The following is a 15,838-nucleotide window of genomic DNA, read 5'->3' as shown; positions in this document are numbered from 1 at the left end:
GAATTAGTAGAAACAATTATGAAATACAGGCTGGAAATGGCATTTCTTAAAGTCCCTCCAGATTATAAACTTTCATAAAGCCAGCACAGCAATCAAAAGGCCAGACTAGAGCCTGTCTCCCTGATACATTTTTTTTTATTTCCAAGGAAGACTTGTAGTTTTTTTAGCACTGTAGAGACTGTAACAAATTAGTCACATTTTCTAATAAGCAGTTCTTCTCCATTCTGCTGAACATGATGACCTAGCCAACCCTCTCTTCCAAAAGAAGAGCTGAATTCCTCAATTTCAAGGAACTTTTTTTAAAAAAGGAGTCGGAAATACCCCCTTTGTTGATCTTCGGTCTTTACTTTTTTCCCCTTTAAAAAAAATTTATTTTTCATATATATATTTTTAAAGGAGGGTTACAATATGCACATAAGGTGACATAGAAGTCAAGCTATAAAGGCATCCTTTTGCTGTTTATATGTTCAGAGTTTCCGGCAAACCCATAATTGATTGTTATAGCCATCTTTTCATTCTCAATGATTTAGCAATAAGAGAAGAGAGGGGGAAGTGATTAGAAATGTGATTTCTGACATTTCTGACATCACGTAAAATACATGATTCAAACGAAACTGCATGCAAACTAAAAAGAGAAATACAGAGTACTGATGATTATGAAGCTGATATTTAAAGGGGAAAAAAGTCTGCATATGAAGCACCTGAAAATATACTCAATACCTTTTTTCTTTCATAAGATAAACTATTTGTTTCATACAATGTAAAGAGAGTACCAATAACATTTCAGTGAGATGCTACACTCCTTGCAAAGCAACAAGGCAAAAAATATCCAGATCTCTTATTCAAGAAATAGGTACTGGAAGTATATATTGAAACTATTTTTAAAGGCACTGGGTCTTGTAAAATCCTATTATTACCCGGAAGATCAGTTCAAACAATGAAGTCTAAAGTCAACTGGATGTGCCAAGAACTACTTTTTCATGAGGGCTTCCTGTTTGTTTTTACAAACAGACTTAAGAAAGTGAATGTCCCACTATACTTCCTATTGCCTCCCAAACGTTTAGAACCGCTATTTTCCTGAACACCCAGGAAAAACTCAAAGTAGTGAGCATTGCCTGATATTTTGGACTATCAAGCTAAGTGTTATCTTGCCCCTGCTCCTTCCCTCCCTCATAAAAAAAATAACATGGGAGATAGTTAGATATCACTTTCACAACAAAGCATTCATTGATTATAGGATCCTATTGCCGTCACATTTATTCATGTTAAAAATAAAATCTGTTTAATCTTGGGCTAGAACAACATGGGATGCTTGTTTTGGTAATTGTTTTCAAACATTTCAGAGCATATTTACAGGCAGAAAAAGTAGCGAAACTAAATTATACAAAGGAAGATCCAATAGAATGGGAGGGGGTGGGGTACAGAGAAGCTGTAAATTTTAGACCAGAGATGTTCAAACTCGAGATACCCAAGAAACCTTTCTCAATGTGAAAAATCAGCGCAGAACTCATTAATAAATATGTCTTAATACCTTGTCACAGACTTCTCTCTTTTAAACGAAATGAAGGAATGAAGACCTTAGAATTTCACTGTAATCACAAGAGTGAACTGCCATGTTGAATCCCTGAATGATTCTCACGTAACCCTGGGGTTGTAGGGAATGTAGTTTGAATAGTGCGGGTTTAGACTAATCCAGTATTTCTCAGATTTATATAATGTGCTCTTTTCCTTATTGATTCAGAATGGAAGTAATAGTTCAATTTTATTTTGCTCTGACCAGATCTCACTTCAACTACAGGATACAATTATGGCCACCACATTTTAAGAAAGATTCAGGTGAATAGGTTTGGAGAAGGGCAAGATACTGTCTCATGGCAAGAAGGAGCAGGGCATGTTTAGATACTGGAAGGGAACACTAAGGGATGATGTGATAGTACTCCCCCAATTCCTGAAAGACAGAAGAAGGTCAAGATCTATTCTCTATCCTTCCAAAGTGCAGGATAATGGAGTTATATTATAGAAAGGCAGATTCCAACTGAATGTTAAGAAAAACCTCCTGGCTAGAAGAGCAGTTGGATAGTAGAATGATTACCCAGAGAAACTGTGGGCTTCCTTTCACTATGTGTGTTCAAGTAGAGGCTAAAGTGTTGTGGACACTTTTATTTGAGCTTCACCTAAAAAATCTCTTCCAACTTTGTGATTCTATGAGAATATCAGGTTGTCCTAGGAGAACAAGAAGTAGTGGCTGGCCAAAGACCAAACTATGCAGGAACTAAACTCCTGTCACCTTGTTCCAAATACCAAAATCACAGTGCTCTACTACAGACATTCACCCTGATAGTGGAACAAGCCACCTTACAAGATCGGGGGATTTTATTCTTTGGGATATAGGGAAAGTGTAGAGAAGCATTTGTCTGAACTTAAGGAATAAATCCCTTCTCACCAGTTCTATACATCTGCTGTTGAAATTCAAAAGCATATTATCACAATTTATACAGTACACTCAATTTTCAGAGTCAGTCTGAGTTTTAATTGTATAGACTGAACCAATTGTTTCAGATCATAAATGGGGTTTGGGAAATACTCAGAATCCTTAACTGGTCAATAAAGTATTGGCTATGCAGTAGCACTGAAAGAGAACGAAATCCAAGTTTTCTCCCTTCCTCCTCCACCCACCCACTCTTCAGCTTTGGCATTTCATTTTAGACAGTGCTAACATTTTAAAAAATTCTGATACTCATTCAGCAGTTATACAGCAAATGTCTATTCTAGTTAAGGAGCAATAAAACATTACAGTTTTCTACAGAAATTAACGTACAACAAAATAATTCTACTAAGTTCATTAATGTTTCATACTTGTTTCAGAATTAAATACTGAATATTAACAGCACTCACAGCATTTCAAAGACACAGTCATAAAAGAAGATTCATATTTATTCTTTGGATTTATATTAAAACCATTAAAAGCATTTTATAAAAGTTTAAAATACGGCAACATTTATTTTCTGAGACTCTGTTAAAGTTTAAAGACAATTAAGAATGAGAATGTATGGGATGGAAGGATTTTTTAATATTATGTACCTGTTCAATTCTTTGTTTCCTATCTAGCTTAACTTGTGTGTTGTGACAAAAATTTACATCATTCTATTTTTATCTTACAAACTTAGCATGCCACAACTTCTATTCCAAAAACTATGTATACAGCTAACAAAATTAAACTTCAGTAGAAGAAAATCATCTACACTTTTGTTAAAAAGTATTTATTTACCCTTTTCAAATTTCCTGAGTTTTGGATAATGTTACCCAAACCTCGTGAGAATTCTACCTGTCTATAAAGAAAGTCTGAATAAACAAGCAACACCTAGGTTTTGTGTTGTTACATGCATTTCATATACAGGATCATCCAACATGTGATGCACCCATGTTAAAAAAAAAAAATGTTCCCCCTTAAATTCAGTGATAGGTTGTACCATCTTTAACTCCAATAGCTGCAAACAACACTTCTTGCAATTTGTAATCAGTCTTTCATAATGCTGTGTAGGAATTCTGGCCCATTCTTTGTTGGCAAACCACTTCAACTCCATAACATTTTAGGGTTTTCTAGCTCGTTTCTGGTCCTACCACAACATTTCTATTAGTTTAGTTCTGAAGTTTCACTTTACAATTACAAAACATAGGAATCTTCCTCTTGCTTGAATGATTGGAATCACAACCTTCTAGTGTCTATCAGCTGATGGGCAGATGGTCTGTAGAATTCTCTGATATAAAGGAAAAGTCACGCTTACTTCAGTGACAGCAAATCATCCACTTCCTAAGGCAGAAAAGTATTCCCAGACCATGACAACACCATCTCCATGCTCGACAGCTAGTTTTTATTTCATTATGAAGTGTTTGGTTTCCGCCAGATGTAACAACACCCATGTAGCCTGAAAACGTCCATGTTTGACTCTTCTATTTATAGAGTATTCCTCCAGCAATCTAGACTTGAGATGAGCATCGATGCTCTACTTGGTGAGTAATGGCTTCCTCCCTGCTACTCTCTCAAGAATACCATTTGTATCCAGCGCTTTTCTAATGATAAGAGTCATGAATATTAATCTTAGCTAAGGTAAGAGAGGTCTGCAGGTGCCTGGATATTGTTTGGGGTTTTCCATGACTTCCTGGATGATTTTATGCTCCGCTCTCAGCGTGCTTCTTTCTGATTCATAGATCAATACTATAAAAACTAAGAAGCCCACGATAACTTTATAATGCCTTCCTCCCTTTTTTGTGCTTTGAAGTCAAACTTGACTCCTGGCCACTGCCTGGACAAGTCCCTGCAGTTTTCTTGCAACATTTTCAGGAGTGTTTTGCCATTGCCTTCTTCCCAGGGCTGAGTGTGTGTGACTGGCCCAAGGTCACCCAGCTGACTTTGTGCCAAGAAAGGACTAGAACTCAGAGTCTCCCAGTTTCTAACCTGGTGCCTTTAACCAAACTGGTACTCTTTATAATGCATACACTAAAAAACAATACCAGTATTATTCACTGGTGAAATGGGACACATTCCCTTTCCTATTCCCACATTATCTTCTTCTACTTTTTCTCTTGGAAAAAGTGAGCGTGGTTCTCAATGATCCTTGGCACTGGTTTTATAACAACAATTTATTTCTTCCCTTCCCAGCAATGATTCATCAATATTTGATCCCTTTCTTCATTTTTTTTAAAAAGGTGTGCATTTTCAGCACATTTTTAATAAGCGGAAAATATACAAAGCAGTGCCCATTTCCTGAGAAAGTTTTTAATCTATGTTCTTCCTTGTGACTTTTTATAGTAAAGATTTCAAGTTTTTGCTAAGTTTCTTTAGACTTACACACACAAATGGCTACTGGTGGTTAAAAAAAAAAAAAACTTGAACAGGAAGCAATGATTACAAAAAGGGATGTTACTGTCATCTATTAAGCGCCTAAATTCCTTATTGTTGCTTGGCAAGCCACAGCTAATACAAAACCCAACTCATTTGACTTAGGAAGTTAGTAAACCATTACCAAATGTACTCAATCTTTAACTATCTCGCATTACCAAACACCATCCCTTTCAACAGAAGGTCATGTTGAACACTATATCATGGTGAGTACGAATATGGTCAGCCCATCCTTTTGAGCTCTGCTAAGTAATATAAGCCACATCCTCAGTTGAACTCCTGTATCACAGCATACACACACAATTTAACGCCTAGCTTTTTTCTTTTTTGAGATTTCAGAGTTGCAAATCTCCCTATTTTGGTTTTAGTGTTTGATAATATTGTATGATATTTATGAATTGTACTGGCCGATGACCGAAATAAATAAATATTTTATTTAATTCCTAACCTTACTATGTGTGAAGTTACAAATTAAACTAAGACAACTTCAACAGAGATCTCTAATGATAATTTTGTACGTGTGTATTGGTGTTGGCATTTTTCTTAAATAGCACTGGCACACAAAATTCACAGTGAGTATGAGGCTGTTGTATGTGTTTTACTGTATTAATTTCAACAGATTAACTCTAGAAAGGGAGATCATTTTCATGCCACAAACTTCTGGAACCACGTTTTTTCTCTTTCAAAGAAACACATACGGTGTGATGCTTCTGCAAATGCATCCAGTGGTCTATTCTCCTTCCTGACTTCCTCAACTTGCTCCTTCGTAGCCACCATTAATGATGAGAGAAAATGTTTGTCTGTCTCTCTTTTTTAACCTATATGATGCATGAAAGACAACTCCCATGACTGTGCCAACAGTCTGCTCCCAACACACTGGGAAGCAGATGGAAAAAATGGTAGGAGCTAATCTGTGGCAACGGTTCCCTAAAGAATCCTGCCCAGCTGGCTACTTCACTAAGGCTGCCATGGTTCTTTTCTCAGTCTCTGAATCCCCTCTTTGAGGCTTGGAGCACTGTTGTTCCAAAGGAGAAGACCTCTCCAGGCTAGGAGAAACCCCGGGTTTACTCCTGGGTTTTTATCACAGATATTCTTCTTTCCCCAAAGTTCACCTTGAGCCAGAGTGGTATAGTGGTGAAGGAGCTGGACTAGGAACATGGAGACCCAGAATCAAGTCCACCTTCAGCCCAGATGGTCATAGGGTGACTCTGGCCAGGTGCTCTTCTCAGCCCAACCTACCTGCTTAGAAGTGAAGATATTTTAAATGGGGGTACACTGCTTTCCTTTTACTTTACGAGAGCAGGTTAGAGAAGGGGGGAGCTTTTTTTGGAGGGAGATAAGCAGTATAGAATAGTATTTTTATTTGTATTCCTCACAGCAAAAAAGCTGTGAGGAAAAAAAAATACTGCACTTAAGTTTCATGTCAGATAATAATACTATTCTATACTGCTTATTCCCTCCAAAAAAGCTCCCCCCTTCTCTAACCTGCTCTTGTAAAGTAAAAGGAAAGCAGTGTACCCCCATTTAAGATAACTTCACTTGTAAGCAGACAGACACAGGTATTTATGATTTTTCTTTCAGCTTCCTAGTAGCTTTTTGAGGGGTATGAGAGAGGAGAACAACCCCAAAAGTATGAAACAGGCATTCCAAACTCCAATTACTTTGAAGTTAGCATGTTAATGTGGTTAACTTTCTATTTAATTTATCTCATGAAATGAAGGTCAGCAACTCAATGCCCACGGTCACTTGCCAACCCACCAAAGAGGTACCTGGCTTCCATCCAATTGCTGAGGTCACATGACACCCGAGACCAGAAAAAATGGATAATCCTTGCCCAAAGCCAATTTCACAGATGGTGAGCATTCTTTCACTTTCTGCAGATAATGGTTTTATTAGAGTGAGTGGTTATTCTGATGTTTACGTCTACATAGTCAAACAAATAACATGAAAAGACAACAGTTACTATTGAGCCAATTTCAAACAGGCAGACAAACAGACTCCAGTTTCCTGCCCACTGTTCATTTCCCTCATGCATAAGGTGAAAGGTGTAAAGTTGCCAAGCTAGTTCTACAGGCTCAAGGGACTATGATCAGTTCAAGTCGTAACTGCACATTACTCCTTTACTCCACAATCTCTTATGCAGGTATCACTGCAACAAAGCAAGGAGACGTCACAAAACAGGTCTACAGATTACTGAAATGAAGAGAGTGTCAAGGTGGCCCACTGGTAGGCCAGGGACGCTTGGTGGTTTTGTGCGAGCCAAGTGTTAACCCTAATGGAAAAACACCTTAATGTAGACTGCCTCTGCATTTCTTAGCCTGAGAACTGAGGCCACAGTAACTCATTTCCCCAGTCACATGCTCTAAAAAAAAAAGAAAAATCAGTACCAAACAAACAGGTTCACAAAAATGCTCTTGGAGATCAAAGAGAAGGATACAAATAGGAACTTGAATCAGCAATTAATGCAAAAACATGTTCACAGGTGCCCGACAAAACAATAGCTTGCAAAAGACAGCTGAATTGAACACTCTAAAATCCTTGGGGTGCATACTATTTTTAAGAAAATTGGGTAAACTCTCAACTTCAGCACAAAGTGGGACATGTCCAGCTGCTCCTGCATACTTTGTAATGCACCAGAGAAAGCTGCTTTCCATTGTTTACAGTATTCAGGAAGGGAAATCTATATAAACTAAGGTTATAAAGTCTCCATTTTTCTCTGAGGACTCTTCATTTCAATGATTGTACCCAGGAGGTTAGGAGTATAGACATATTCCATGGTATGACATTGCTTTAGATATAATTAATACACACTTTTTTTTTTCCTCCAGTACCAAAGGAATACAGCCAACATTTAAATGAGCTCAGGTGAGACTGTATACATTAGGAAGACTTATCTCAGAGGAGAAAACCTGATGCTACAAGCAGGCTGCATTTGAAGCAGCGTGATCTGCACAGCCCAGCAGCGATACTACAGAAATGACATCTGATGCCCCAAATATTCCTGACATAGAGTTCTCCCCCAACTCCAATGCTGCACTAAACAACCAAATGTAGCAAACAATTTTGCTTGACAGTCAAAAGGACTGGGGAGTGGAAGGACCTGAACTGACCTCACAGGGGTATCAGCAAAATACTTCTATATTGTGTGCGCACATTGCTACTTACAAGTTTTCTTTAAAAAAAAGAAAAGCTGTACAGAGAAATATAAATGCATCTCAACATCTGTAGCAGTTCTAATTAGCAGCTGGCAGAGAAGGGAGTCCACAATTCAGCAGCACCACAGCTTTCACCACTCACATGAGTCTTGGTTGAATTTACCAGTAAGACTATTCACAATATGCAAATTGCTGTCTGACAGTCAATGTGCCAGGTATTATGTGCATGCGTGTCTATATCCAATGTATTGGGGGGGAGGGATTTATTTTAACTTAGAAATCTGTAGTGCCAAAGGACCTACTCATTAATCCCCAACTACTGGAAGATTATTAACCATGACTTCCTCTGAAACCTTGCCGAGCTGGAAACTTCTAAGCCAGTCTCTAACTCTCTCTCTCCAGTGGTGGCATAGCTGTTAGACGTTTGTCAGCAAGTAAGAAAATGGCCATTTGTAAGCCAGAAATGGCTCCAAGATGGTGAAAATGACTAATCATTGCACTTTTTCCAATCTAGATGTGTAAGAAAATTCCCCGTCTCATAATTTATACTGGCTGCTACCAGAAACAAAGCTGAGCCACAAATGCAGGCCAAAAACTGTCTGATAACCAGGAGCTCGCACTGGCAACAGGAGTGAAATAAAGGCAGCTATTCAAAAAATTATTTCTTTCTATTTCTGGTTTCTCAGTGAAACCAACCTCAACAAAATTACCTTTCAGAGCTAAAAGGATCAGAAAATGCTTTTTATCGTGACTAAGCAGGTTTAACAAAATTAAAAAATAGCAGGCAGAGAACTGAGACATGGCTTAATATTGAGAATTTTGGTCTATTTGATCCAGGCCCTTCATGCATTTAGAAAGCATAGAAACAATACTAACAGTAACTAAAATTTGTCTTTGTTCCTAAAAGAAAGCCTCCAAGTTAAAATTATTGGGCCCGTACCAGAAAAGCCTTTTATCAAGGACCAACTGAAAGTGGGGAGGTGACATGACCAATGAAAATGGTGTCTTAGCTCTGCTGCTCCAACTTGACTCTCTTTAATTTGAATTATATTTATCAGTATATTTGGGGTGGATGTCCCACTGAGTTAAAGCCTGAGTAGTTCCACATAAATTTAAGCATTCAACCACATGTAACTTTCATGTTAAATTCAAAGTCCATAGTAACATGCCTGATTGATGGGTAACTAAACTTTGCCAGGAACTAAGATTGGAACTTTTCTTGGTGAGCAACTTTAGGGCAGCCATTATCCATTTTAGAAGCTAAGTTACACTGCACAGATGGCTTGTTCACATGCTTGTGCACATATATGAATGCACAAGCCGACAGCTAAAATACCTGCTCCATTTTCATTACTTTACTGGCAATATTAGTTAAATTACTGGAGTGCTTTGATTCCTCCAGAAAACATACTTAAATGCACATCCACAGGAGACTTTATACATCTGTATAATCCAACCCACAGTTGATGCAGAAAAGCTCATAGAAGAAAGAAAATTTCCGGAAAGAATTAAAGACCTTGCCAGCTTGCATGGGGGGATAACAACTTTACCCAATCCTGGGGCTGGCTAGCGCCTCGATGACACTCCCTGAGTGATTGCCAATTATTTTGGATCTTTTTATTTTCCATTTATTATTGTAATCTCTTAATTTTAATTGATTTTAAGTGTTTTGTAAACCGCCCAGAGTTGTTCAACGAGAAGGACGGTGACAAATTCAATAAATAAATAAAAACTCAGATTCTAGCTCCACATTTGTACATCAATATATGGATACCAATCAATGCATGCGTGTTTGGAAACATCAGAAAATTCAATGAATTACTTTCTATTCTTCAAAACATCCACGGGGATAAAGAGGCAAAATCTTAAATATTAATCCAACATAATTTCAATAAAAATGTGTACTTACTGGTGGGAAGTCAAAATCTATCTGATTTGCTAAGTTTAATATATAATCAATTCGAAACTGATTCTCTGCATTAGCTAGTTCAACTGGTGGTGCCAGGTTTCCCATCGCTGTTACTATTGTCTGTAGAGGAAATGATTTAAAAAATGTTACCAGAATGTGATGGTTTAAAAGATTAATTCAAAACAACAAGGAACGGCTTGTAAACTTACCTCTATAGCTTCTTTAATATTGTTTTTAATATCCTGAATTTTCATTTTTTTCTCCCTGTAATCAAGAAACAAAAAATTAAATTTCTAAATTGTAAAGGCTAACTTTGAAAGGGAAAACCAAAGTGAAACCATTTTTAGTTAGTGAAGCAATATTCAATAAATCATAGCCAGTTTCTCATTAAATTGCATATGCAGTTCCAATCAGCTATTCTATTTTTGCAAAGGGTGTTTTTTTTTTTAGGTAACTTTCCCCATCATAATTAATCTACATGAGCTTAACAAAACTGTACAGAAACTCATGAACAGGTTTTCCTTCCTACCTTTTCAACAGTCTCTCCCTAACTATCCAATTTTCAAGACTTCAAAAAATTAAATAGTGTTCTGCTCTAAAGAACACTTAAACTAACACAGGTAGTCCAGAATTCCTTTTGCCCACCCTGGGGGTGGGCTTAGCAAATGCCTCCAAAAATCCAATCAACAATTGGATCTCCCAGCCATCTCGTTCTTCCAATTACAGCAGCTACTACTGTTCACGTGGCTTGAAAAAACAATATATCCTAGCATATGTTGTCATTTATAGAACAAGACTACAGTGGTCCATCAATTTTGGAGCTGCCCTACCAATATTTTCCTTGCCAGGAAGTCACATCTGGACTGCAGCTACCACATATCTAACCCACTGAATTTCACACAACAGAATTAAGACAGAGGCAGGTACCTACAGTCCATTGTATATTATCAAGGTACAAGGAGGAAAGGAAAGGGCATCTGAAAATACAAGTAGTCTTTGCTTAATGAGTTTGTTTAATGATGATTCAAAATTACGACAACCTCAGAAAGGGTGGTTTATGCCCCCCCCTCGCAGTCACGTGGCCTGCATTTTGGGCACTTGGCAACCAGCTTACATTTAAGACCGGTTGCCAAGCACCCTACAATCATGTGATTGCCATTTGCAATTTCCTATGCTGGCCTCCCCATTGGAAGCTGGCAGGGACGGTTGCAAGCAGAGGGGAGGCGGCAGTGTGAAGGAACAGACCTCAAATCTTCAGGATTTTGAGCTTCATAATAGCCCAGCGCCGGGAGGTTTCCCCTCTACTTTCAGTGGCGAGCAGTTATGGAGCTCAAATCCTGAAGATCTGAGGTCCGTTCCTTCACACCGCTGGGAGGAAACTTCCCAGTGCTGGGCAGTTACGGAGCTCAAATCCTGAAGATTTGAGGTCCATGACTGCCCAGTGCTGAAGGGGGAGGGGAAACCTCCCAGCGCCGGGCAGTTACAGAGCTCAAATCCCACTGACTTTGCTTGTGGGAAGCTGGTAGAGAATATCGAAAATTGTGATCAGGTGACTGCGAGGGCACTGTGAGGGCTGGAACTCAGAGGATCGGTCATAAGTCCCCCTCGTTCAGCACCGTTGTAAGTTTGAATGGTTGCTGAATGACCACCTGTACTTTCATGACACCAGATGTGGCACTTGGCATTCTGGCAAGATTCAACTCTTATAAAAGCACCCAATAGGACAAACATTTTTCCAATACAGCACAATTTTGTTTTTAAATTCTGCCATCCAGTGTTGGACGTCCAAAAAAATCACCACCCTGCCAGTGCACATCTTTTCCTACTGTAACAACTGATGTCCTTTGGCTGTATCATGACGTATCTATTTTCCTCCTGTACTTACAAATGTTGCTCACTTTTATAGCAGAAAAAGTTCTAACTTACTTTCTTCAAAGTCAGTATAAGACAAATTATTGCACAAAACATGAATACAAAACAAAGGTTTTCTGCCATGCATTGTGTTCAGAAGACACTGTGAAAATGTTATAGAAAGATGATCTGACTCTCATCTGTGAAATATGAGCAAGTAGGAATTACTTTAATCAACTAATTCAGTGAAGAATCTTGGGAAATTTAAGGAATAAAAGTCAACAAACTCAACAAAAAAATCAACAAAATTACAATTCACTAGTGACAAGTCCTAGAGTAAGGAGAGAAAACATACCAGTATAGTCAACTGTATCTTCCCAATTTCAATGGGGTTGCGATATTAAAAGTAAGAATCTGGCACATTGAATAAAATATAGTAACATTCTAAACACCTAAAAAAGATCTGGTTGTAGTTCTAAGCTATGTGATTTGTACTTAGGTCAAAGACTGCCTATCATCCCCAACTTCCAGCTATTGCATTATCATAGAACAGTTACAAAGTCTGCCAGAGGAAGAAAGGGTCATTACAGCTATAATGGCAAAACAACAACAATATAATGTAATGTTTCCATTACAAAGTGATGATAAATAGCTGAATTCACACATACATTAGAAATACAAGCATCTGTTTAGGATTGCATCAGAGTTTGGGACAATATCTACTTCCTTGCAACTTCATAAATGGAGGAAGATCATGGAGATACACACAGCTACTGCTTCCCATTTTTCAGCTAATTTTGGACAACTTGTTATGGAAACAGTTTCACATAGTTGCACCCAGATTCTGGACTACACAATACTTTAAAATGCTGCCAAGGAGAAAGGCTGCATTACAGCAGCTATACTAGGTTTCCAGAGAAACCTCAAATAGATATTTAGAAGTGTGTTCTCTTGTTCAGTGTGGCCTGGGAAAGTCCTCTTTCTCCTCCATCTGCTTCCCATTTGAAATCAACATTTAAAATAAGAAAAGAAGTTTGCTGGCTTTAGCACATCATGAAATACCCAGCCACAGAATACCCACTTAAGAGAAGGGAAGGGAAAATATCCACCATTTTTTAATCAATGTTAACAAGGCCAAATGGCATAATCAAAAACAAAGGCTGATGCACTAGATTTCTTTCTCATTAAGAACTTTTAATGGATTTTGAAATAATTGACAAGATCCTTAAGTGATGGCAGACGTAACTGTCTTTACCAAAAGAGTACTTAAGTCCCTATTTCTGACAGGTTACCATAGACTAATGGTAAATGCAGTAAACAAAGACTCTTATTACAGCAATGAATATATAATCTTAATTTGTGTTTTGTAATATTTCCTAAGAATATGTTTTCCATGACAATTGCATGCTACGTTACCTACAGAGTGAGGTACGTCAAGACTTCGACTAATAACTTACTTTCAAGTGCAATATACTAATGGTTCAAGGACTTACAAAATACAATAAACAGCTTGCTTGACTGAAGTTCTCAGCATTAGAACCATTTGCTGGCTTCAGCAATATGCAACAAGAAAATTCTATTCCTGAAGATTGCTAGATTTTAAAACATTTTTAATGATAAAAAATAGCTATTAGAGAAACCACAAGGCCAGAACAATATTTTACATTCTTAAAAGCCACCAACAACCACAGCGTTCCTCTTCTGCATTATTTTATGAGCTACTATAAACGTATATATCAGATACTATACAATAATAGATGTGAAAGAAATGTACGTGTTACACCCCACCTTGGCTTGGTTAGAAAACCAAGGTTTTTTTTAATTAGAAAACCAACTCTTGCTCCCCATCCCACTTTTGCTACCAAGTTATACTTAAAAAAAAAAATAAAATTCTGTCCTTTGATCAGATGAGGGTTCTTTTAGAACAGCAATACAGAAAATTCATCTGGAACATCAGTTCAGAGGGAAAGAAGCAACATCAGCGAAAAGAAGGGGGCATGAGCTTTATTTTCTTATAATACTAGGAAAGGGGGGGGGAATATAAGCTAAATCCAACTATTTCTATACAAAATTATTTGTATACAAAATTTTAAATGCAAATGGATGGATGTTCAATTTTGATGTTGAAGTCACCCATGCTATAAAATTAAGCCCTACTTATGCTTCAAACCAACCAAGTTCTAGAATAAATGATTTTAATTTGATGTAAGCCGCCCAGAGTCCCCCATTGTGGGGAGATGGGCAGGGACAAGTCCAATAAATAAAACTAAATAAATAATAATAAAAAATCTTAGAATCTATTTATGGCCATGCAAGTTATCCCAACAGTGATCAGATTCTCGGAGGAGCTTATTCGGGTAGGTCACTGAAGCCCATTTGAGACACCAAAGAGAAAATATGTTACTGTTTACAGCTTTTTAAAAACTGGTTTTAAGCTGGGTAAAAGACTATGATATTATGTTGCCTTAAAATTCAAGAACTGGAATCAGTTTGACAGTTTATTTTCAGAGCTTTCCATCATGAAAATATTCAAAATCCTCTGATATCTTACATTAAAGATTTTGACATACAACGTTGGGCTATCATAATAAGCCCTCTGATACATATCAGGTGCCTTTAACATTTTTCCAATTTTGCCCAATAACTCTGAAATGATATTATAAGCAAATTAATAACCCAGGAGGCCAGGTGTAATCAACCCCCATTAGCTGTCAAACTGAAAAAGAGCCAAACTAAATAGTAGTCTCACCTCTGATCACCAAGTTATCTAAAGACATAAAGCCACCTGATACACTATGATTACAAGGTTCATCATAAATGTGTGTTCACATCTAAAAATAAGGTTCATCTGTGGACATCACTTTAAAGAACTGAATGTATTGTACATATACATGTACACTGCATATGTAAATATACTATACTTTTAAGTGCTGACGATTTAATATTTTTAATTCAATTCATCAGCATTATACCAGGAGAGGGGGAAATCTATTAAAAAAAAAAGCACAGAATTAAACACTTAAATTAGAATTAAATGTTAGATTTTTTTTTAAAAGAATAATGTGCATAAAAGTTAGTTCTATCATTCACCTCTAAAGTAATCAAAGCCTCTACTAGGTATATTGACAGATTACTAATTAATGGCACAATGTGGTTTGCTTAGTTTTGGCACAGCATGTTATACAAACCCAGCTATTTCCAGTTTACTCAGAACATCATGGTTAAATCATCCATGGCCTACAGTGCAATTTATGAACCAAGCCTTGGAATGAAAATAAGCTTTTTTTGCAAAGTAAAGAAAGAATGGAAAAAGGGGAAAGACTAGATTGTCCTGTGCAAATGTTCTCTATAATCCAGAGGTGGGTAATTTTTTCAAGATCTGAATTAGATTTCATGAAATTTTGGCCATTAAGTAATTTCAAATAATTTCTGGAGAACTGTGGGTACTACGTGGTGCTGCAAGTGATGTGTTACCAATCTGTGCTATATTCCCATTCTTAAAATTAAAGCCAACTCTATAGCTTAAACAATGGAAAACCAAGTACCGTATTTTTCCGTTAATAAGACGCCCCCATGTACAAGACACTCCCCACTTTTCCAACCCAAAATTAAGAAATCAATATTTTAAAGATAGTGCAGAACACATTTTTATTTAGAAATTAGGTAACATTTACTGATACACTTGGTGGGAGGAGGTCCAAACCGTCTCTCTGCAGCTCTATTTCCATGCTCTTTTGCATAACTGATTACATTCAATCACAAGTGAAACTGCCTATAGCTTGTCTTTACAAACAGACTTCCTCCAATTGGTTTGCTCAGCATCAGCTGACATCAGTTACATAAGGCTCATGATTGGAGGAAGTCTGTTTGCAGAAACAGTATGGGCAGGTTCACTCATGATTGGAGGCTCGTGATTGGAGGAAGCCTGTTTGCAGAGACAAGCTATTTCACTCGTGATTGGAGGCTAGCAATAGGAGGAAGCCTGTTTGCAGAGACAAAGTATGGGCAGTTTTGCAACCGTGC

The 15,838-nt window shown here is 37.5% G+C and overlaps 1 protein-coding gene across 4 annotated transcripts in view; it reads right to left on the bottom strand.

Annotated features, from left to right (window-relative positions):
* The window catches only part of GNAS (GNAS complex locus), a 193,515-nt gene that overhangs the window by 77,590 nt on the left and 100,087 nt on the right, over positions 1-15,838 (bottom strand). For all 4 annotated transcript variants that reach the window (XM_088154248.1, XM_088154249.1, XM_088154251.1 and 1 more), the window contains exons 3-4: positions 10,174-10,228; positions 9,965-10,084 (exon numbers count right to left, since the gene is read on the bottom strand). In XM_088154248.1, coding sequence (XP_088010374.1) covers positions 9,965-10,084; positions 10,174-10,228 — 175 coding nt within the window. The remainder of the gene's footprint in view (positions 1-9,964; positions 10,085-10,173; positions 10,229-15,838) is intronic.

The sequence above is a fragment of the Python bivittatus genome, unplaced genomic scaffold, assembly GCF_059951505.1.
Source record: "Python bivittatus isolate LINGU-HERP-01145 unplaced genomic scaffold, Pbiv_v1 ctg000700_np1212, whole genome shotgun sequence".
Taxonomy (NCBI): domain Eukaryota; kingdom Metazoa; phylum Chordata; class Lepidosauria; order Squamata; family Pythonidae; genus Python; species Python bivittatus.
Note: the sequence above shows the minus strand (reverse complement) of the source record. Positions and strands in the feature narration are given on the sequence as shown.